Source organism: Myotis brandtii, unplaced genomic scaffold, assembly GCF_000412655.1.
Source record: "Myotis brandtii unplaced genomic scaffold, ASM41265v1 scaffold314, whole genome shotgun sequence".
NCBI classification, from domain to species: domain Eukaryota; kingdom Metazoa; phylum Chordata; class Mammalia; order Chiroptera; family Vespertilionidae; genus Myotis; species Myotis brandtii.
In genome coordinates this window covers 3,382,523-3,401,723 of record NW_005362033.1, presented here as the reverse complement: position 1 = coordinate 3,401,723, position 19,201 = coordinate 3,382,523, and the positions used below count along the sequence as shown (strand labels likewise).

The following is a 19,201-nucleotide window of genomic DNA, read 5'->3' as shown; positions in this document are numbered from 1 at the left end:
ACATCAGAAGTAGCTTTAGATAGCTTTAACACCATCTACACTAGGAACTTTAAAAAATATTTGTAACTACTGTTCTAAGATCTTCTGATGTGATTTATTTGGTCTGTTGTCTTTTACTTTTTAAGTAAATTTTAGTCATGTAAAATCCCATTCATAAGACGCCTTACCTTTGAATGAATCCAGTTGTCCCTTCGCGCCAGTACCCTGCCTAGTTCCCATTCCCAAATGTGGGTGGACCAAAGCTGGTGCTGGGGCATGAGGTGGAAGGGGATCTGGAAGTGACCACCTACTCAGGACTTGCTCAGTTTGAGAGCATTTTTTACTTTGCAAAGATTCAACAAAAGGAGCAGGGTGAAGACAGGCACCATGTCAACATCAGTTTGTCCTGGAGTCCAACTCCTGTAGAGCTTGGCTCATCTCACCCCTGCCTAGCTATGGGGCCACCCCTGCCTAGCTATGGGGCCACCCCTGCCTAGCTATGGGGCCACCCCTGCCTAGCTATGGGGCCACGCCTGCCTAGCTATAGGGCCACCCCTGCCTACCTATAGGGCCACCCCTGCCTACCTATGGAGCCACCTTGGTGCACAGGCTTCCCTCCTTCCCTCCTAGGTTTTGCCATGAAAGCAGAACAGCTGTCCGCCCAAGGATGGGCAACATCACTTTCGGGTCTTGGATGTACCAGTTTGATGCCAAGTCATGCAAAGATGAAAAATACTGGTTTTCCTTAATCTTGCAGTGAGGCAGGCCTGCATTTTCGGGGATTGACATGTTTGGGCCTATTTTACACTGTGGTAGGGCTTTGTGGTAGTCCAAAATTTCCTAGGAAGTTATCATTTTCTTTTAAATTCTGAAAGAATAGTAAAGCCTTCCATTATTATTGTTTCATTTTAAATAAAGAACTTGTAGTTCTGGGAGATGTTGTTTCATGTGTCTGGATGCTGTGGTACTTGGTAGAGCTCTTTCACAGAGTGAACCTGCTGTAAAATATCTCCCACTGGGCAAGTTTAATGCTTTTTATGTCTAGATGTTTGTCGTTTGCCGTTTTCTTTTTACTTGCCTTTGTCTGATGAATGGCTCATTCTTATTTAAGCCTTTGTCACTTTTAGATGTTGCTATATTTTGATTTCTAACTCTATTTGATAGTCTGTTTTGGTAGGGAAATTAGCTCCCTCATTTTAGTTTGAAGTAACTGATATCTGATTGTATTATTTTCATATCATTCTCATGTTCTCATATTACATTTCATGCTTTGTTTCCTCTTTTTCATCCTTACTTTTGCAGGCTTTTACGTTTCTTTGCATTTCCTGTTGCCCCCTTAGTTAATTTGTATTCTACACTTTCCAGAGCTGCAGGTCCTAACAATCCAGACGGAGCCCTGTGTTTGTCCGCAACTCGTTGCCCTGCACTGTGATACTTCTCCCCAGCTCCCCCCTCGAACCCAGAGGAGACCTCTGCAATACTTTTATCTCCCTCCCCCACTTGACATTTCGGAATTTTGCCAGCATGCTTGTGCATCTTTTCAAAAACACCAACACTGGCTAGGATATGGTGCACCCTTCTGAAGCGCTGACTCAGGTTTCTTTATTTTTCCTATCTGTAAATTCTGTAATGCCTGCTATTCACATGTTAGGTCTCCTCAATGTATTTTTCAAATCCATTTTCCACCATGGTTTGCATTTCTCAGCTCTTTCCCCCTCTGTGTTAAGACATAGCCTCTTCGTGATATTGCAGATTACTAATTTGGCCACTGATGAGAAGCATCCCTTTGCATCTGGACCCAGGGCTTGAGCTTCCATTATTGTTTTTATTATTTATTTATTTAAAATCATTTAAGCCCTAGCCGGTTTGGTTTAGTGGATAGAGTGTTGGCCTGCGAACTGAAGGGTCCCAGGATTGATTCCAGTCAAGGGCACATGCCTTGGTCCCCAGTAGGGGGCGTGCAGGAGGCAGCCAATCAATGATTCTTTCATCATTGATGTTTCTATTATCTCTCTCTCCCTCTCCCTTTCGCATGAGCTATAAAGCAATCTGTAGATGGCTGCTACTTGTGCTGGGCTTGGAGGTACCCAGAGGCCATGCTTTGAACCAAGGCTGGCTATACTAGTGCTAGATCTGGGGCCACTCAGCCAGAGTTATGGGACTTGCTGAGGCCAAATGCTGCTTGTTTGGAAAATCTGAAGCATGATCCAAGACAGGCCATTTGTATGGAAAAGCCACTGGAAACAGCTTTGGTGAGCCTGAAAGTTGGGTGTGGTGGGGTCTCAGGGAATCACCAGGGAGGGGCAAACAGTGTGAGCCAGGATGATGGAGACTCAGATATAGCACCCGCCTGCTGGCTCTGTGTATATGTGTGTGTTGGGGAGGGTTCCAGAAAAGGAACAGTGGCCTCTGCCAGCACTACCTCCAGCTCTCTCCCTGATGTTGGACAATTCAGTTTCTCCCTGTGTGTCTCTGGTGCCTTTCAAGCTGCTGCCCCTGTGCTGAAGCTCAGAGGGAGTGAGTTAAAGTGAGTCCATGTGCAGGCCCTTTAAGAGGAACTGCCTGGGACTCCAGCAGCCTCTGTCTTCCTCAGCCACAGTCTCCACTGGTTTTAATATCCACAAGTTATGGGGACTTCTCACCTGGCACTGGAACTCTTGGCTGGGGGGCCTGGGACCCCTCACTCCTCAGGGGGATCTCTGCAGCCAAAATCTCTCTCCTGATTTTTACGTACTACATGTGGATGTGGGACCAGCCCTTTCTTCATCTCCACTCCTTCTATTAGTCTCGATGTAGGACTTCCATTCAGCTAGATTTTAGGCAGTTCTGAATGATGGCTGTTCTGTAGTTTAGTTATAATTTTGATGTGGTTGTGGGAGGAGGTGAGTACTGTGTTTATCTACAATGCCATCTTGACAGGAAGTCTGTGTATACAGTGTCCCAAAAAATGTATACACACGTTAACAGCTGATTCTATTACATTTTGCAAATGAAATGTATTTTAATAAACAATGCCTTTATAATTATTTTAAAAATATTTTCTTAGGCCACAGAGTATGTGCATTTTAAAAGGTCTTAATGAGATAGGCTAGTAAGCCAGGACAAGTGGGATAGGGAAACTGAGACAGATAATTAAATGGCCAAGCAGTTTACAGCCATCTAGCAAATCACAAAATCCGATCTTCCCTAACTACCCAAGGACACTGAAGAGCAAATGGTTTACATTTCTCCCCAACCAGAGGGTAAATAACTTAAATCATCCTGCTCAGGGAGACAGCAGAAATCCCATTAGTGCCAACCACACCCAAGGACATGAAATTAAGAAAATAAACCTCATTTTGGCACATAAGCATGAACTGATGAATATTCTATTGAGATCCTCCCCTAAACGCCCAGCCTTTAAAACCCTCAAGTTGAAGGAACCAGGGTGCACTCTCCCTCCCAGGAGTACGCCCATGTCTTTCTACCCTCTCAGACTTGCAAGCAGGGGATAATGGGCAGCAGCAACTCTTCCCAAGATAACCCCCTGACACTGCCTCCAAGCCCCCTTTTCTCTGACTTTCCAGTGAACCAGAGCAGCCCTGCCTGGCTCATTTCTTTCCTATAACATTTTTAGAGCCAAAGCAGCCCCACCTAGACTTTCTGCTGTTGCTTCTATCTTAGGCCCTTCCTTTCTTCACTGTCCCCAGCTTTAACACACATACTCTCAGATTCACCTGGACTCGCGATGTGAAATCTTTCCTGCGTGAAGTCAAGAACCACCCACTATTGGCCAGCCTGGGGCAGACCAGCTCAGGTCCCTGTCTGGGAGGCTGGGTCAGTGTCCACCACTCCAACCAGTGTTAGTGGCTTATTTTTGTCACTTTCACATGAAGGCCATTAGGAGCTGCTGACAAATTTTTAGTAGACAGGTAATGGCCAGTTTTGCAACTTCATTTCCAACTTCAGGGCCTGATAGCTCCGTGAGCCGAATTTGGCCCCCAAGAGGCATTCAAGACAATGGTGACCCTCCGCAAAGTGAGGCAAGTTTGGGTGAAGAGACCCAAGAAGCAGGTCTCTAACCTGCTGCTATGGAGCTAGCAATTCAGGGCTTCCTGTGACAGGCAGAGGGAATACTCAGGATTCTTTTTTTTCTTTTAAATCTTTATCCAAGGACATATTTTTATGTGCCCTGACTGGGAACTGCACCCACAACCTTTTGGTGTATGAGACAACGCTTCTACCAACTGAGCCACCCGGCCTGGGCCCAAGGTCTTTTCTGTATCAGGCCTCAGATTCCTGCTAGTCCCTCTGCTTAACGCCCATTTTCTCTATAGGTCTCAGAATACTTGCAGCTCCTCTTTCCTGAGCATTACCGTGTGTCAGACCCTTTTCTATGCACCTCCGGCAGCATCTCCTCTCAGGTTGTTACTAGTACATTGCTGTACCTGTTTTGCAGATGAGATAATTGAGGCAGAGAGAGGTTAAGCACCTCTTCTGTGGTTACCTTGCTGGTAATTTTGGCCTCCACCCAGGTTCACTAGTCTGCGGGGCCTGTGCTTTCCACCACGGAGCTTCCCTGCCTCGGGCTACTTCCCTGGGACATTAGCTGGATTCTGACCTCTCAGAATGCTTTTGTTTATAGTATAATTTTAAGACATCAGGTTACTGAGTGTGTGTGTGTGTGTGTGTTTTAAAAGGCCAGATTTCTTTTCCTATTTCCTGCTTTCCCCAAAAGATTAAGACCTGAAATGTTCGATTATAAGTTCACTGAGGGCAGGGCCCACATCATATTCGTCTCTGTGTGAAACTGCCCACCACAGCGATCGGAGCCTGGCTGCCCCGTCTGAATGTGATGTTAAAAACAGCAAGTTTTCCCTAGATTCAAATCTGATACATAGGCCACAAAGATAAATCAAGGAATTAGGGTTAAACTAATTCAGTATAGACTACTCTTGTGTGTGTGTGTGTGTGTGTGTGTGTGTGTGTGTGGTGAGCCGGCTCTGAAACAGCGTAAATGCGCGGCAGCGTCACCTGTGCACTGGCCTGCGGCACTTGCACGGTCACTGACATGGCCGCAGCTGGGCTAGGTGCCTGCCATACGCTGGGTTTTCACATGTATTATTTCTCACAAGCATGGAAGAAGCTAGCAGGGTAACTATGGTTACTCTTGGGCTTGTTTTTGGTTGTTGTGTGTTTTTTCCCAGAGGAGGGGTGAAGTTTAGACAGTCCTTCGGCCTGCATGGCCTCCGTTCCTCAGGGGCTGGCCACCCTGAGGAGCAGGGTCCTGGGAGGCCACCCTCCACCGGGCTCTCCTTCGGCTCAGGGACATAGCCAGCTCCCGAGCAGGCCGCTTCCTGGTCCTTTCTCTCCTTGTCCCGGGATCAGAGGGCGTGCAGAGAGTTGATTCTCAGGTACCGGGAGAAGAGCACGTAGAGCCGGCGGAACCACAGGAGCTGGCTGCGGTGGCAGGACATGGCCCTCTGCAAGAACCGGAGCACACGTTAGCAAACAAGGGCACTGAGCGCTTCCTGTTAGTTTGTTTCATCTTCCTGCCAACAACACACCGATGCTAGAGCCTTGGCAGGCTTCTTCCTGTGACCTCGGAACCGAGGACGGCTGCCACACACCGCCTCCCTCTCCCATGGCCAGCGCTCCCTGTGGTAACAGCAGAGGATGCGCCGCAGCGGTAACGCTCAGTCTCCACGCAGTATTTCAATTGTAACAACCCAGTGAGTTAAGTACTATTATTATTTCTTAAAACATAGATGAGGAAACGTATCCATCTCAAGTAGCTAGCACAGAATGGGCTGACATTTGAACCCAGAGCCATCCGATTGCCTCTGGAGCCTTCGTTGTTAATCACTTTGCCCCAGCACTTCGCATGTTTGATACACAGGGTGTTTCACGGGGCAGCTAGAATACTAGGCTCAGACGCCTCTGAATCCGGTAGCCCGGAAAGTACAAGTGCTGTTAGAGAGGAAGGAAGAATGGTGCACATCGGCCTGGGTTCTCTTTGCTGCCTAGTGGAAGAAATGTTTATCATCTAGTTATGCAGGTCTGGGAGAGTTCAGTTTTTAAAAAGAATGGATAATAGCAACTGATTTAACTGTATATGAACATATAAACGGTTTCTGCCTGTTTTTCTTTAAGTACCAAAGTGATCTTCCTCTCCAAGTTAATATCATTATAAACCTTTCTCTAAATAACTCGTTTTATATTTGTCAGGACATATGTGGCTTCAGAGATGTGAGTGCACCTGTGATGACAACAAGCTTTAAGTGATAAAGGGAACTATCACTCTAGCTGGTGTGGCTCAGTGGATAGTGTTGGCCTGCGGATGAAGGTCCCTGGTTCGATTCTGGTCAAGGGCATATGCCTAGGTTGCAGGCTTGAGCCCCACTAGGGGCACGCAGGAGGCAGCTGATCAATGATTCTCTCTCATCATTGATGTTTCTATCTCTCTCTCCCTCTCCCTTCCTCTCCAAAATCAATAAAAATATATTTTTAAAAATATAAGAATAAATATATTCTTATGTACATATATTTATCTAATATTCTTTATATAGAAGATATAAGCCAACATATTAACTAGGATTACATATGAGAGGTGGGATTGCAGGAAATTTTATTATTTTAATTTTCTTTTGATGCTTTTATGCATTTCCAGATGTTCTACAATAAGCATATGTTATTATTTGCTTTTTTAACATGTATTATTTTTATAATCAGTAAAAAAAAAAAAAAAAGGTAGTTCTTGAAAATCTATGACTCCAGGTCCAGCACCAGTACTGACATGCAGGGGCAGAAGCTGGCTGCTGGGGGAGGTCTCTGTTAGGGCCTCTGCAGGCCAGGGTTTGAGGAGCCAGAGTCTGGGCAGATCTGGAGTGGGGTGTGAAGGAAGTTGCAATCCTCACCTTGGCCTGTGTCACTTCCTTGCTGGTCAGCACGAAGAGGACATCGCCGGCATGAAGCAGAGAGAAGGGCAGGTCCAGAAGGGCGATGTACTTGCGCAGCACATTCACAGACTGAAGCGTGAGCACCGTGCACCCTGGGTGGGGGAGGGAGGGGGAGGAGGAAAGAGCTGTTGCTTCCAGACAGATTTTCCCGAGCACCCTACCTGCCCCTTGGGGCTCAGGGCGGGGCAGTGGCCCTTTGTCCATCATTCTCACCGATGAGAAGAGTGAAAGGTCCGCAGGACACCTGGCCTGCTGCCTCTCCCTGCTACAGTCCTAGCAAGAAAAGGTTGGTTGCCAGAGGTTGGGATTTGGCTACCTCAGGGCCAGGGGAAAGAGGACAGAGACAGGAATTTCTGTATTGGGAGGCCAGAGGTCTGCTTCCTGCTCGGTCACTAAAGAACTAAGAAAGTCCCTTAACCTCTCTGAGCCTCAGTTTTCTCATCTGTAAAATGGTGTTGATAGTGTGGGACCTGCCTGTCTCACAAAGTTAGCAAATAAGAATCAAATAAACTATAGTCAAGTTCCAAAGACCTCACAGCTTGGTGACCTCAGTAAGCTCCTGAGAAAGGGCACATGCTCATATGTTTTCATATCTTTCATCTCCACAGCATTCCTGGGAGGAATGTGCATTGTCCCACTGACAGACCAGACACTAGCTCACAGGTCAAGCAGTGGCACCACACAGTATATGGCAGGGGGTGGCATGCACCATCCTTTGGGTTAGGAAGAGTTTTGAACTCAAGCAGATTAATCCATCGAGCACCCACCAGTCAGTTACAACCTGGCTAATTAACTGCAGGATGGGAGGTGAGTTTGGACAGACAGACTGAACGAACACCAGAGGTGGATAACACCCACCCTGAGAAAGCTAGAAGGCCAGTGGGCAGGGCCTGGCGTGTCAGCTGCACCACAGGGCGCCCAGATGATTGGCTGAACATGATTTCTGGGTGTCCGTGAGGGTGTTTCCAGATGGGATTAGCATTTGAGTCAGTAGATTTCCTTCCAGTGTGAGTGTGTGTGTGTATGTGTGAGTGTGTGTGTGTGTGTGTGTGCACACGTGCGTGTAAGCATCCAGTTAGGGGCTGAAGAGAACAAGAGGCCAAGGAGAGGAGAACTCCTTTTCTGCCTGACAGAGCGGGGATGCTGGTCATCGGCCCTCAGGCCCTGGACTGGGCCTGGGATCTTGGCTCCCTGCTTCTCTGGGGGCCCTGGGCTGGGACTGGGATCTCGTCATTGGCTCCCTGCTTCTTGGGCCCTGGGGCTTGGACAGAATGACACCACCTGCTCCCCTGGGCCTCCAGCTTGTAGAAGGCAGATCCTGGGCCTTCTCAGCCTCCATAACTGTATGAGCAATTCCTTATAATAAATAGGTAACTAAATACTCTCCTATTGGTTCCATCGGCTCTGGTTCTCTGGAGAACCTTGACCACACCCTCAGTCTCTCCCCAACGCATGGGGGCTGCCTGCCTGGCCGGGCACTCTAAGACCTGGGGACCCGCATAGACGGAACCCTGAGCCAAGTCAGGAAGAGGGTGGCCAGTCTCCCCATCCACCCACCCACCTCCGCTTGGCCTAGGGCAGCTCTCTGTAGCCACGTTTACACATTTCACACTAATAGGTTTCCTAGGGGACCATGGCTTTCCCTGACCCAGCGGCCGCTAGCACAAGGGACAGGCTTACCTTCAGGTAACTTCCCTTCCGAATGGAGGGTCCTGGGGAGGGAAAGGACAGAGAGAGAGGAGTAAGATGATCTTTGCAGGTAACAGGAAGGGCCTGCCGAGGAAGCCTGTCACGCCCATGGTCCCTCCAGGTCAGCTTCTAGGTCGTTTCTTTTGCATAAGTTGGCACATAGATTTATGCTACAGCTGAAGGGCCCACGGTGGGCACCTTACCCAAGGACAGCCAGTCCCAATCTGGAGGCTGGCCACGGGCTGACGAAGAGCCCCAGCTCAGGCCTTGCCCATCAGAGAGGAAGGGGTGGACGCTTCAAGGTTTGTCTTTCTGAAATTGTAATGTGAGTATAGTGGGAGATTATTTTATTTTTAAAAAATATTTTTATTGATTTCAGAGGAAGGGAGAGGGAGAGATAAAAACATCAGTGATGAGAGAGAATCATTGATTGGCTGCCTCCTGCATGGCCCCCACTGGGGGTGAAACCCACAACCCAGGCATGTGCCCTGACTGGGAATCAAACCGTGACCTCCTGGTTCATAGGTCAACGCTCAACCACTGAGCCACGTCAGCCGGCTGGTGGGAGACTATTTAAAATGCTGACATTTCTTCCCTGCACCCTCCCTCCTTTCTGACCTGCCCCACTCACTCCCAACTCTGACAGTGGAGCTGTGTCTCCTCCTTCAGAGGAGGCAGGCCCCGCAGCAGCGATTTCAGAACCTCTGGCCCGCTTTGTTTTAAAAGCCAAGAGTGGGAGATGAGGCAGGTAGTCCGGACACACAGACACACATGAAAAGGGCTTCTTGGGAGCAGAGGCTAGAAGAGAAGTTGGAGAGAAGTGATCAAGTATGAGCCCTGAGAAGTAGAAAATCAGAGAAAGGTTCCTGGGATCCTGAGCACAGAGGCGACTGGTCCTGCAGTCCGGATGGACCCTGGTGTGTTCGGAATTCGGGGCGGTTGGGCATCTCCAAGGAAAGAGGTGGGAATGCGGGTCTCAGCTAAGGAGAAAGGTGAGCACCGGAGACACGCAGCTGTGCCAAACCTGCACTGTGCCCCTGGTGCCGAGGAGGGTACTGGAGGAGGCAGAATTCGAGGGGGGGCGGTGGTGTGTGGAGGGGAGAGGTATGAGAGCCGGAGCGCAGGGCGCCTGTGGTGCAAGGAAGCCAGGCAGAGGCCGAGGAGTAGCCAGAGGGGCAGAGGAGAGAGCACCACCGCAGTGACAGGCAGGGTCAGACACCACAAAAAGGTCAAGACCAATGAGGACTGAAATATACCCAGGGGGGGCTGTGGGACGATTTTGGTAGGTTGGTGGGAGTAGGAGGCAGGCAGAGGGGAGGAAGGACGGAGGTTGAGGGACTGGTCCTCTGCTCAGCAGGGCGGGAAGCCTGTGCGCAAGAAGACACCAGGTCCAGGGAGCAGCAGCGCCTGAGGACTGCGAGAAATAACCCGCCTTCCCCTCCGGCAGGATGGTGCTGTTGGGCAAAGCTGCCAGCCACTCTGGTCTCAAACACGGAAGGACAACTGCCTGAGGCTGAGAGAAGGGGCCATGCTGGGGAGGCAGGAAGAGAAGGAACAAGGCCAGCAGGAGAGGGAACTTGGGGACGAGGAGGGAAAGGATAAGAGTAAGAAGCAGACCTGTGCTCTGCAGGGACACAGCCGGCCTCAAACAGCTGTGGCGCCAGCAGCCAGGGAGCCACCTGAGAAAACCATACTTCCAAACCATGCCTGGAACGCATATGGCACATGGGGAGTTCAGACGAGCAGGAGGAAGAACTCCGGAGCTTTCTGGGAAACAATGTAAGATGCTGGGACAGGGAGACTTTTGGGGCATGAGATGGGGAACTGACGACTGTGACCTTCCCAGGCGTGTCCCTGTGTGGGGAGGGGCCGCTGTGAGATCACTTTCCGAGGAGCATGGACTTAGGCACATCAACACACTGTTTATCTCGAGCACAGTAACCCTTACTCGCACATAAAGCTGCACCCCAGGCTCCTTTCCAAAGGAAGTGTCCCCACAGCATGAAGCTGTCCCTGGGGTTCTTTGCCAGATGGAAGCCTTCCCTGCTTCCAGTGGGACAGGGCGTGGGGGGGACAGGGAGGGGACCCACCCAAATTAGCCTGCAGTGCCCTGTAACAGTCGTGGTGTTTGCAGCAGCCCCGATCCGGCCCCTTCTCTGGGGCAGCTGGGTAGTAAATGCCAAGGCTCAGCATGCAGCGGAATGAGGGGAGCCACCCCTTCAGCGCTCCATGGGGCTGACCGTCCACTCTAGTCTTGGGAGCCAAGGCCTCAGAGTAACCACAGGGTTGGTTGGAAAGACCCCTCCTGGGTGTCCTCAGCTTCCCACGTGTCTTCATGAAAAATTGCATCTCTGGCTGTAACCGGGGGATGCGTCTTCCCTGAACCTGAGGGGCCCAAGGCAGGTTCAGGTCTTTCAACATGTGGCGCCTCCGGCTGGGATAGGATGTGAGGAGTCTTCCTCGGGCGGGAGCAGGCTTGCCGCCCCGCGTCAGGGAAACAGGGATGGTGTGGAAAGACTGTGGGTATTACATATGCCCACACATATGTAATACTCTTTGTAATACTTTAAGCAATAAAACAAAATTTAAAAAAAAAGAAAGACTGTGGGTGATGATTTATAGCCTCTTCCAGGGGGCGACGCACACGTTAGGGACGAAGCTGGAAGGCTCTGATACTGGATGGGTCTGCAGAGGCAGCAGACAGACGAGGCACTAAATGGAGCCCCCGGGTTCCTGGGGTCTGGGGCTGCCTCTGCCACCCCAGCCTGGCAGTGCCGGGCAAACCGCCTCCCTGCCTGGGCGAAACGAGCAGGCCCGACTGGACAGGTAAGGTCATTCCACCGTCACGCATTTCTCTGCTCCCGGCTGAGAAGGCTGGGCCTGCCGAGAAGGTGAGAAGATAAGCCCTTCACTTCAAGTTGCCCCTTTCCTTCCTCGGCAGTTGGGCCAGGTCTACCAAGCTGCTGCCAAGGCGCCCACGGGAAGCCCTTCTCCTGAGGACGGGAAACAGGACGTATGTTCGTATGACCCTGAGTGAGTCCCTAATATCTTCGAGGTTCAGGTTTTATTTGTTACTGGTAAAATCCACATCAGTCAAATAGGGTGATTGTGAAGTACAAATGAGATTTCATGTTATGTATATACATCCCCCTCCTGCAAAGAAAGATATGAAATAGTGTATAAAATATACAACAGCCTGGCTGGGTGGCTCAGTTGGTTAAAGTGTTGTCCCGTGCACCAAAAGGTTGCGGGTTCAATTCCAGGTCAGGGCATATATCTAGGTTGTGGGTTAGATCTCCAGTTGGGGCACATACAGGAGACAACCAACCTATGTTTCTCTCTCTCATCAATAAAAACATATCCTTGGGTGAGGAATATACATATATATATAAAACAGATGACAACAAAAATGAATGAGAATAGGGAGGAAAAAAAAGATGAAGCCAGGAGGCACACTGGTTCACACAACTCAATCCTTAAAGTCTCGTACATGTGCTACTAAGAGTTGCAAATTTGGCCCTAAAGGTTTCAGCGGTCAAAGCAAAGAGAGAAATCAAATCAGTTACCCCTTTGCTGTGTCCATGGTGCACACACACACACACACACACACACACACAGCTGTTTGGGAGATGAAACAATAGGACTTGAGAGAGATTTCTCACGGGGAGAATGCGGGAGATGTATGAGCACCATCACCACCACTGCCACCACCGCTCGCTGCTAACAGTGCAGTTTCATGGGCTCACGGTGCTTCAGAAACCATCCCTCTGAGCAAATGACAAACGTCTCCCCCCATGACCCAGAGCATCGTACCTCACAGCCGCATACAGAGCAACATGATTGCGGTGACCACTCACTCCCCCGGCATCGAAAGTCACCACCTGCAGAGAAAGAGAGGGTTGCACTCCTGCCCTGACTCCAGCCAGCTGTGCCCTCCCTTGGGCAGGGCAGAAGAGAGCAGGGCCGTGAACTCTTCACGCTCTGAGCATATCTGAACTGACTCTGGCTCAGATCAATGGTGTGTAACTATGGGTGTGGCCGACTGTATGGAGCCTTTTCCACAGGAGTTTTGCCGTTTGTTCTTGTTCCTGGAGGTGGAGCAGAGTGGAATTCAGCCATGATGTGCTACTAAGCTCAGAGTAGCTTTGTCTTTATCTGCCTCGCCAGTCATTAGCACATTTAGTTTTCCTGGCTGGCTGCCATGTGGACTTTGTTCATGATGCTGCCTGAGCTATCGGTCTCTTTTCCTTGTGCCTTACTGAGGGCACAAAAGCTTTAGGGGACAATTTCCACCATGGCCTGGGGTTAAGTTCACAGCAGAAATACGTTTATTCATAGACGGCCTCCGCTTCCATTTCCACAAATATAGATCTCTTTATTAACTAAAAACTTAGATTCCAACATTTCAGTTCTACATAGATGGATTTTAAAAAGCCCAAAGAACAATTTAAATAATGATAATGTAATAATAATAATAATAAAAGGATAACTTGGATAAAAGAAATATTTTAGAGAAGTCAAGGACCCAGAAAAGGAATAGTACTAGTTGGTTAGGGGTGATGGAAAGAAGCAAGCTGTCCCCAGAGGAGGAAGCTGACCACATAGCATAGACGAGGGTCCTGAAACTGGAATTGGAAGAGGCTGGGAAGGAATTCATGACCAGTCTTTCTTTTCATACATATATGTTGATTTCAGAGAGGAATGGAGAGAGAGAGAGAGATAGAAACATCAATGATGAGAGAGAATCATTGATTAGCTGCCTCTTGCACAGCCCCCACTGGGGATTGAGCCTGAAACCCATGTATGTGCCCTGACTGGGAATAAAACTGTGACCTCCTGGTTCATAGGTCGGCGTGCAACCACCAAGCCACACTGGCCGGCATGACTGGTCTTTCGATACTACACCATATAAAATGTGTTGACTTCATGTACAGGAAACTGTGAGCAGCTAACTTTTACTGAGCATAGGCTGGAGGGTAGGGTACAGATGGAAAGAAAATGTAGTCTTATCCACTGATCCTGATTCAAACAAGCTATAAAAAGAAAAACGAATAAAAACACATTTATGGCATGAGACTATTGGAAATGCAAAACATTGATATGAATTAATTTTATGGGTGATAATGATATTAATGTTAATGAAATATTCAATGTCTTTTAGAATTACATACTAAAATACTTAAATAGGAAATATGATGAAAAGGATTTGTTTCAAAATAATGTAGGAGGTGGGCTGAGTAATAGGAACATAGAGGTTCACTAAACTATTTCCTCTACTTTTGTATGCTTGAAATTCTCTATAATCAAAAGTTAAAAAAAATCTGAGTTAAAGATTTATATCATATAATAGTGAATATATGTCATTACGCATATTTCAAAATCCATGGAATGTACGACACCCAAGTGAGCCCTCACGTACACTATAGACTTTGGGTGATGATGACGTGTCAGTGCAGGTTCACTATTGCAACAAATTGCAGAGGACAGGGGTTATGTATGGACTTTCTGCTCAGTTTTGCTGTGGATGGAAAACAGCAACCTATTATGTTGTACACCTGTAACTAAAATAATATTGTATGTCAACTGTAGATGAAAAAATTTTAAATACAGTCTATTAAAAAACCAGTTAATCATCTAACTCAAGTGCTGATCCCATTCTTTTTATTTTTTTGAAGTATATTTCCTTATTGATTTCAGAGAGGAAGGGGGAAGGATAGAGGATAGAAACATCAATGATGAGAGAGAATCATTGATCGGCTGCCTCCTGCATGCACCCTACTGGGGATCGAGCCTGCAACCCGAGCATGTGCCCTTGGCTGGAATCGAACCCGGGACCCTTCAATCTGCAGGCCGACGCTCTATCCACTGAGCTAAACTGGCTATGGCTGATCCCATTCTTCATGTAACAAGGTGGGTGCAGGGGCTGCAGCTGCTCCACTCAGGACACTAGTTACCCCAGCCCCGTGGTCGGCAAACGGCGGCTCGCGAGCCACATGCGGCTCTTTGGCCCCTTGAATGTGGCTCTTCCTAAGCCTTAGGAGTACCCTAATTAAGTTAATAACAATGTACCTACCTATATAGTTTAAGTTTAAAAAATTTGGCTCTCAAAAGAAATTTTAATCGTTGTACTGTTGATATTTGGCTCTGTTGACTAATGAGTTTGCCAACCACTGCCCCAGCCCATCGGGCAAGTCACAGAACTTTACCACTGGGAGTTCTTCCAACTTCCAATGTCTTGTTTCGTCATCTGAGAGATCAGGAAAATAATACCTGCCCTCCTTTCCTCCTTGGGTTGAGGTGAAGATAAAATAAAGCCACGTGGGCCCTAGCTGTCTGGCTCAGTGGATAGAGCGTCGGCCTGCAGACTGAAGGGTCCCGGGTTTGATTCCGGTCAAGTGCACATGCCTGGGTTGCGGGCTCGATCCCCAATTGGGGGTGTGCAGGAGGCAGCCAATTGATGAGTCTCATCATTGATGTTTCTGTCTCTCTCTCCCTCTCCCTTCCTCTCTGAAATCAATAAAAATATATTAAAAAAATTAATAAAGCCACGTGGAAGTGTGCGGAACCACGCAGCAACACAGGCTTGAGTGTCTAGCGCTCGGTCGGGACAGCAGACAGCTGGCCGCGGGGCCAGGTTACCACAGGCACGTGGGGATTTGGGGCCACTGGATTTTGCCTCAGGCACTTTTCAAATTCTCCAAGGTCTTTGTTTCTTCCTCATTTCACATTTTTTGGGGGTGTGGGGGGTAGGGGACCTTTGTTATTTTCAAAGGCTCACACAAAGCCTAGGTCTAGGCTCCTCCCACACTGGCAAGTTTATCCTCAGCTTAGAAAAATGTTTCTCTAGATTTCAATAACCAGAGAAAATATCAACAAGAGAAAAAGTTCCTCCTTTGTAGGTGATTTGGCTTTGTGCGTTGCTACCTTTAAGATGTCCTTTCTCTTTGGTGTGCTGCGGCTCCACTATGATATACCTGCGTATGGGTTTCCCTCCTCCTGTGGGACTCACTGGGCTGCTTGAAATGGTAGGTTAAGGTCTTTCTCATTCTGGAAAAGTTTCAGCTATTGCCCTTTAAGTATTTTCTCTGCAACCACTTTCTGGTCTCCCCTTTCAATAAATGATAAGTAGACAAAAACTAAGTAAAAACATAGATTTAAAAATATGATTACTAAATGACTGAGTGAACAAATACAAAGGGCTGCATCCAACAACTGAAGAATTCCCTTCAAAAAGGCACAGGACTTTCTCTAGAAATTGGCCATTTTGTGACCCATAAGGCAAGCTGTCCACATCGTCTCACACTTTCCCTCTTCCTTCTGCAGCGAGGAGGGCTGAGTCTGGTGCACCCAGCTCCCTGGACCTTTGCGGATTTGTGCATGGCACCTGCAGTTCTTTTTCTTCTTTATTAATCCCCACCCAAGGATACATTTTTATTAATTTTAGAGAAAGAGGGAGAGAGAGAGAGAAACATTGATGTGAGAGAGAAACATTGATCAGTCGCCTCCCCTAACTGCTCTGACCAGGGGTCTAACCTGCAAGCTAGGTATGTGCCCCAACCCTTTGGTGCACTGGACGACACTCCCAGCAACCGAGCCACCGGCCAGGGCGGCACCTGCAGTTCATAGATCCCATCCACTTCTCCCACTGAGCTGCAGCCCAGCTGTTCTTATGCACTGAAGTAGGGGAGGAGAGAGAGTGTTTGGGGGCTGGTTCTGGGATACCAAGGGGTACTGCAGCACACCTCGCAGACCTCGTTGTCGAACTTCAGGCTGGTCTTGAAGACCAGCTCTGCCTACACATCTGAGCTCTGGAGCCGTGAGAAGTTCTAACTGTGTGGGCTGGGCAGTCAATATGGCAGAGCCCTAACCGGTTTGGCTCAGTGGATAGCGTGTCAGTCTGCGGACTGAAGGGTCCTAGGTTCGATTCCAGTCAAGGGCATGTACCTTGGTTGCGGGAACATTCCCAGTAGGGAGTGTGCAGGAGGCAGCTGATCGATGTTTCTAAATCCCTCTCCTTCTCCTTCTCCCTTCCTCTCTGTAAAAATCAATAATATATAGCAGGGAGTTGGACTCCTAAGCCCAGGGCCACAACCCTCCGGTTTTCACACTCAGACCCCCAGGTGTGTTGTCAACAGGTGAGAGGTGTGGACCTGCAAGCTGCTGGTCCACACTTTCCAGCCAGGAAAGAAAACAAAGTCACTGCACCGAGCAAGACAGAGACGAGCCGGCAGGCCCAGGCCCACCTGCCACTCCACCTGATGGGATAAGGAGGGAGCCAGGCAGGTGCTCTGTTGTCATTCACACAAAGACAGCTGACTAAGAAATCTTCTGTCATCAGAAAAAAGACGGTCTGACCAATAAATTAATGAAAATCTGTCTTACGAATGGCTCAATAATCACTTCCCTCAGCGAATTCAAGACGAAAGCCTAGCGTGGCTCTCTGCAGAAGGGCTCACCTTTCAACGAGGCCTTATCGAACTCAGTGTTTATTTGGCTTGGACTTTAAATGGCCAGATTTTAGGTGTCAACTCACGAAGGGCTCTTATTCTTATTGTTTTAGAAGTAGACGGTAAGCAGGCTTAAACTTGACCACTGGCGAGGCCCGCTCCCACCGATCCTAGGAGAGCGGATGGGGTTCCCAGGCGTGCCCACCCCTGCAGGTGAGTGTGAATTTCCTCTATGGTGGTCTCAAATGTTCTCCCCGTGGGTGTGAATTTATCCTTGTGTTTTTTTGAAACTGAGGATGAAAGTTCTAATTTTGCCACTTGCTGAACTTGGGCTAGCTGCCAGCCTCTGGTAACTCAATTTCCTTGATGTAAAATGAGATTATAACCTTTACCTCTGAAGTTAAAACAATACTCTAAATGTGAAAATGCTCGGTGAAAGGGGACGTTTTGTACAAATGAGAGTTGCAGGCCAGGCTCCTTGGGGGCCTGAGCTTTTAGGTGGCAGGACAGAGGACACCACGGAAAGGCCTCTGCCTCGGAGCGCTGGCAGTTTGGTTACTTAGTCTCCCAAAAGGTGTGTTGTCACCAGGAGGTTTGAGAGAGAGCGTGGAGGGTTCGCCTCTTTTGGAGTGGCCCTGGAGACGGGCTGGGGGGTGGGGGTGGGGGAAGGGTGGCCACAGGAAAGGTGTGACTGGGAGGGCGTCCCATACCAGGTTGATGTCATTCACTTCTATGTGCTGGAGGAGGATGCTGGCCACATGCTCTGTGTCCCACTGCACACCCGGGTCATCTGGGAAATCCCTGGAAGGAAGAAGCACAACTTGAGCACCGTTTCTAACCAGGTGCAAACCTCTCCCTAAGCTCCCGGGTGGGCGCCAGTCTTGTGACAGGAATTGTAAGGGGGCTGCCGTAACATCCAGATTTCTCTTGAAAGAGGTAAACGTTAGAAACAGCACACAACTAGAAATCGATAGACAACCCCACAGAACACGCTGGGAGCTTTGGGCTCGTTGCTGAGGGGAAGAAACAGACAACAATGAGACAACGCTTTGTCTACAAGTTGGAAAGACAGATGGTAAGAGCCAACCTGGCACGGAGTGACATGTGTCTTTATAAGAGTAACCGTAATAGTGTTTTAAATGAAAGAGTTCAAAGGCGTGTCACTTCATTCCACCTCTCAGACATCCTTTTAAGAGACATTAAGTAGCTTGCTTGAAAGGTTGTTAAAGTGGGGTCTGAACCAGGTTTTCTGATGCAAAACCAAGATGCTCTATCACAAGGGCGCCAGCAACATGCCACCCGCAATGAGGCACCGCATGGCCTGCCTCGGCCAGCGGTCTCTGCAGCTGGCTCTGCACCGGATCTGTCTGCATTGTCCACACCACAGACCTGTGTCCTCCTGTCCCGTTCTGGTGCATGGATCTATGGCATCACCTGACACAGGCCAAGGCCTCAACTTGAACCCCTTTTTGAAGAAATTATAAAGAGATATCCATCTCTCTTTGGCTCAGGCCCTGTGGCAACACCCACGGCGTGACCCGGGGGACCAGGCTCTCACTGCTCCCCGCCTGGCAGGCTGCTCTAACCTCTCTGTGGACAAAAGCCACTCACTGACCCTCCTAGGACTTTGGTCAAGGGAGAGTCCCTGAAGGTTTTTCAGCATGAAAGTGGCATGAGCCTCAGCACTAAATAATATATATATATATATATATATATGTGTGTGTGTTATTTCTACCGCTTCACTGCTACCTCTACCAAAGCCCTCGGTGCCTTCTGTGGAGGGCAGGAGCTTTAGGCTTTTCAAAGCAGCACCCACGTGGCTCTCATACTGCGCCTGTAGTAAGCAGGACAGACAGCTCAACTGGTGGGGACAGACAGGGAGATAACAGAGACAGTACAAGCCTAGCCCTACTCCCTGGAAATAGAGGTAACTACGGTATGTAGAACATGAGCTGCTGAGCTCTGGCTGCTGGAGGAAAAAGGAGACAGGAATCAGGGGAAAATACCTTAGTGTGAAAACAGCTGCATGCACACTCCTGGTGGGGAGGCCCACGAAATGTATGGCATCATTCTGGAAACAAATAGTAGTCGTGTGGATGGAGCAGCAGGCTAAGGACAAGGGTGGGCAGTGGAGGCTAAGCCTACTAA

The 19,201-nt window shown here is 48.8% G+C and overlaps 1 protein-coding gene across 2 annotated transcripts in view; it reads right to left on the bottom strand.

The window, feature by feature from the left end:
- Positions 1 to 5,146: 5,146 nt before the first annotated feature.
- Positions 5,147 to 19,201, bottom strand: part of PIGL (phosphatidylinositol glycan anchor biosynthesis, class L) — a 72,069-nt gene continuing 58,014 nt past the window's right edge. For both annotated transcript variants that reach the window (XM_014542887.1, XM_005870203.2), the window contains 5 exons: positions 17,764 to 17,854; positions 12,420 to 12,487; positions 8,598 to 8,629; positions 6,876 to 7,009; positions 5,147 to 5,441 (listed from right to left, as the gene is read on the bottom strand). In XM_014542887.1, the coding sequence (XP_014398373.1) occupies positions 5,343 to 5,441; positions 6,876 to 7,009; positions 8,598 to 8,629; positions 12,420 to 12,487; positions 17,764 to 17,854 (424 nt within the window). In that variant the 3' untranslated portion in view covers positions 5,147 to 5,342. The remainder of the gene's footprint in view (positions 5,442 to 6,875; positions 7,010 to 8,597; positions 8,630 to 12,419; positions 12,488 to 17,763; positions 17,855 to 19,201) is intronic.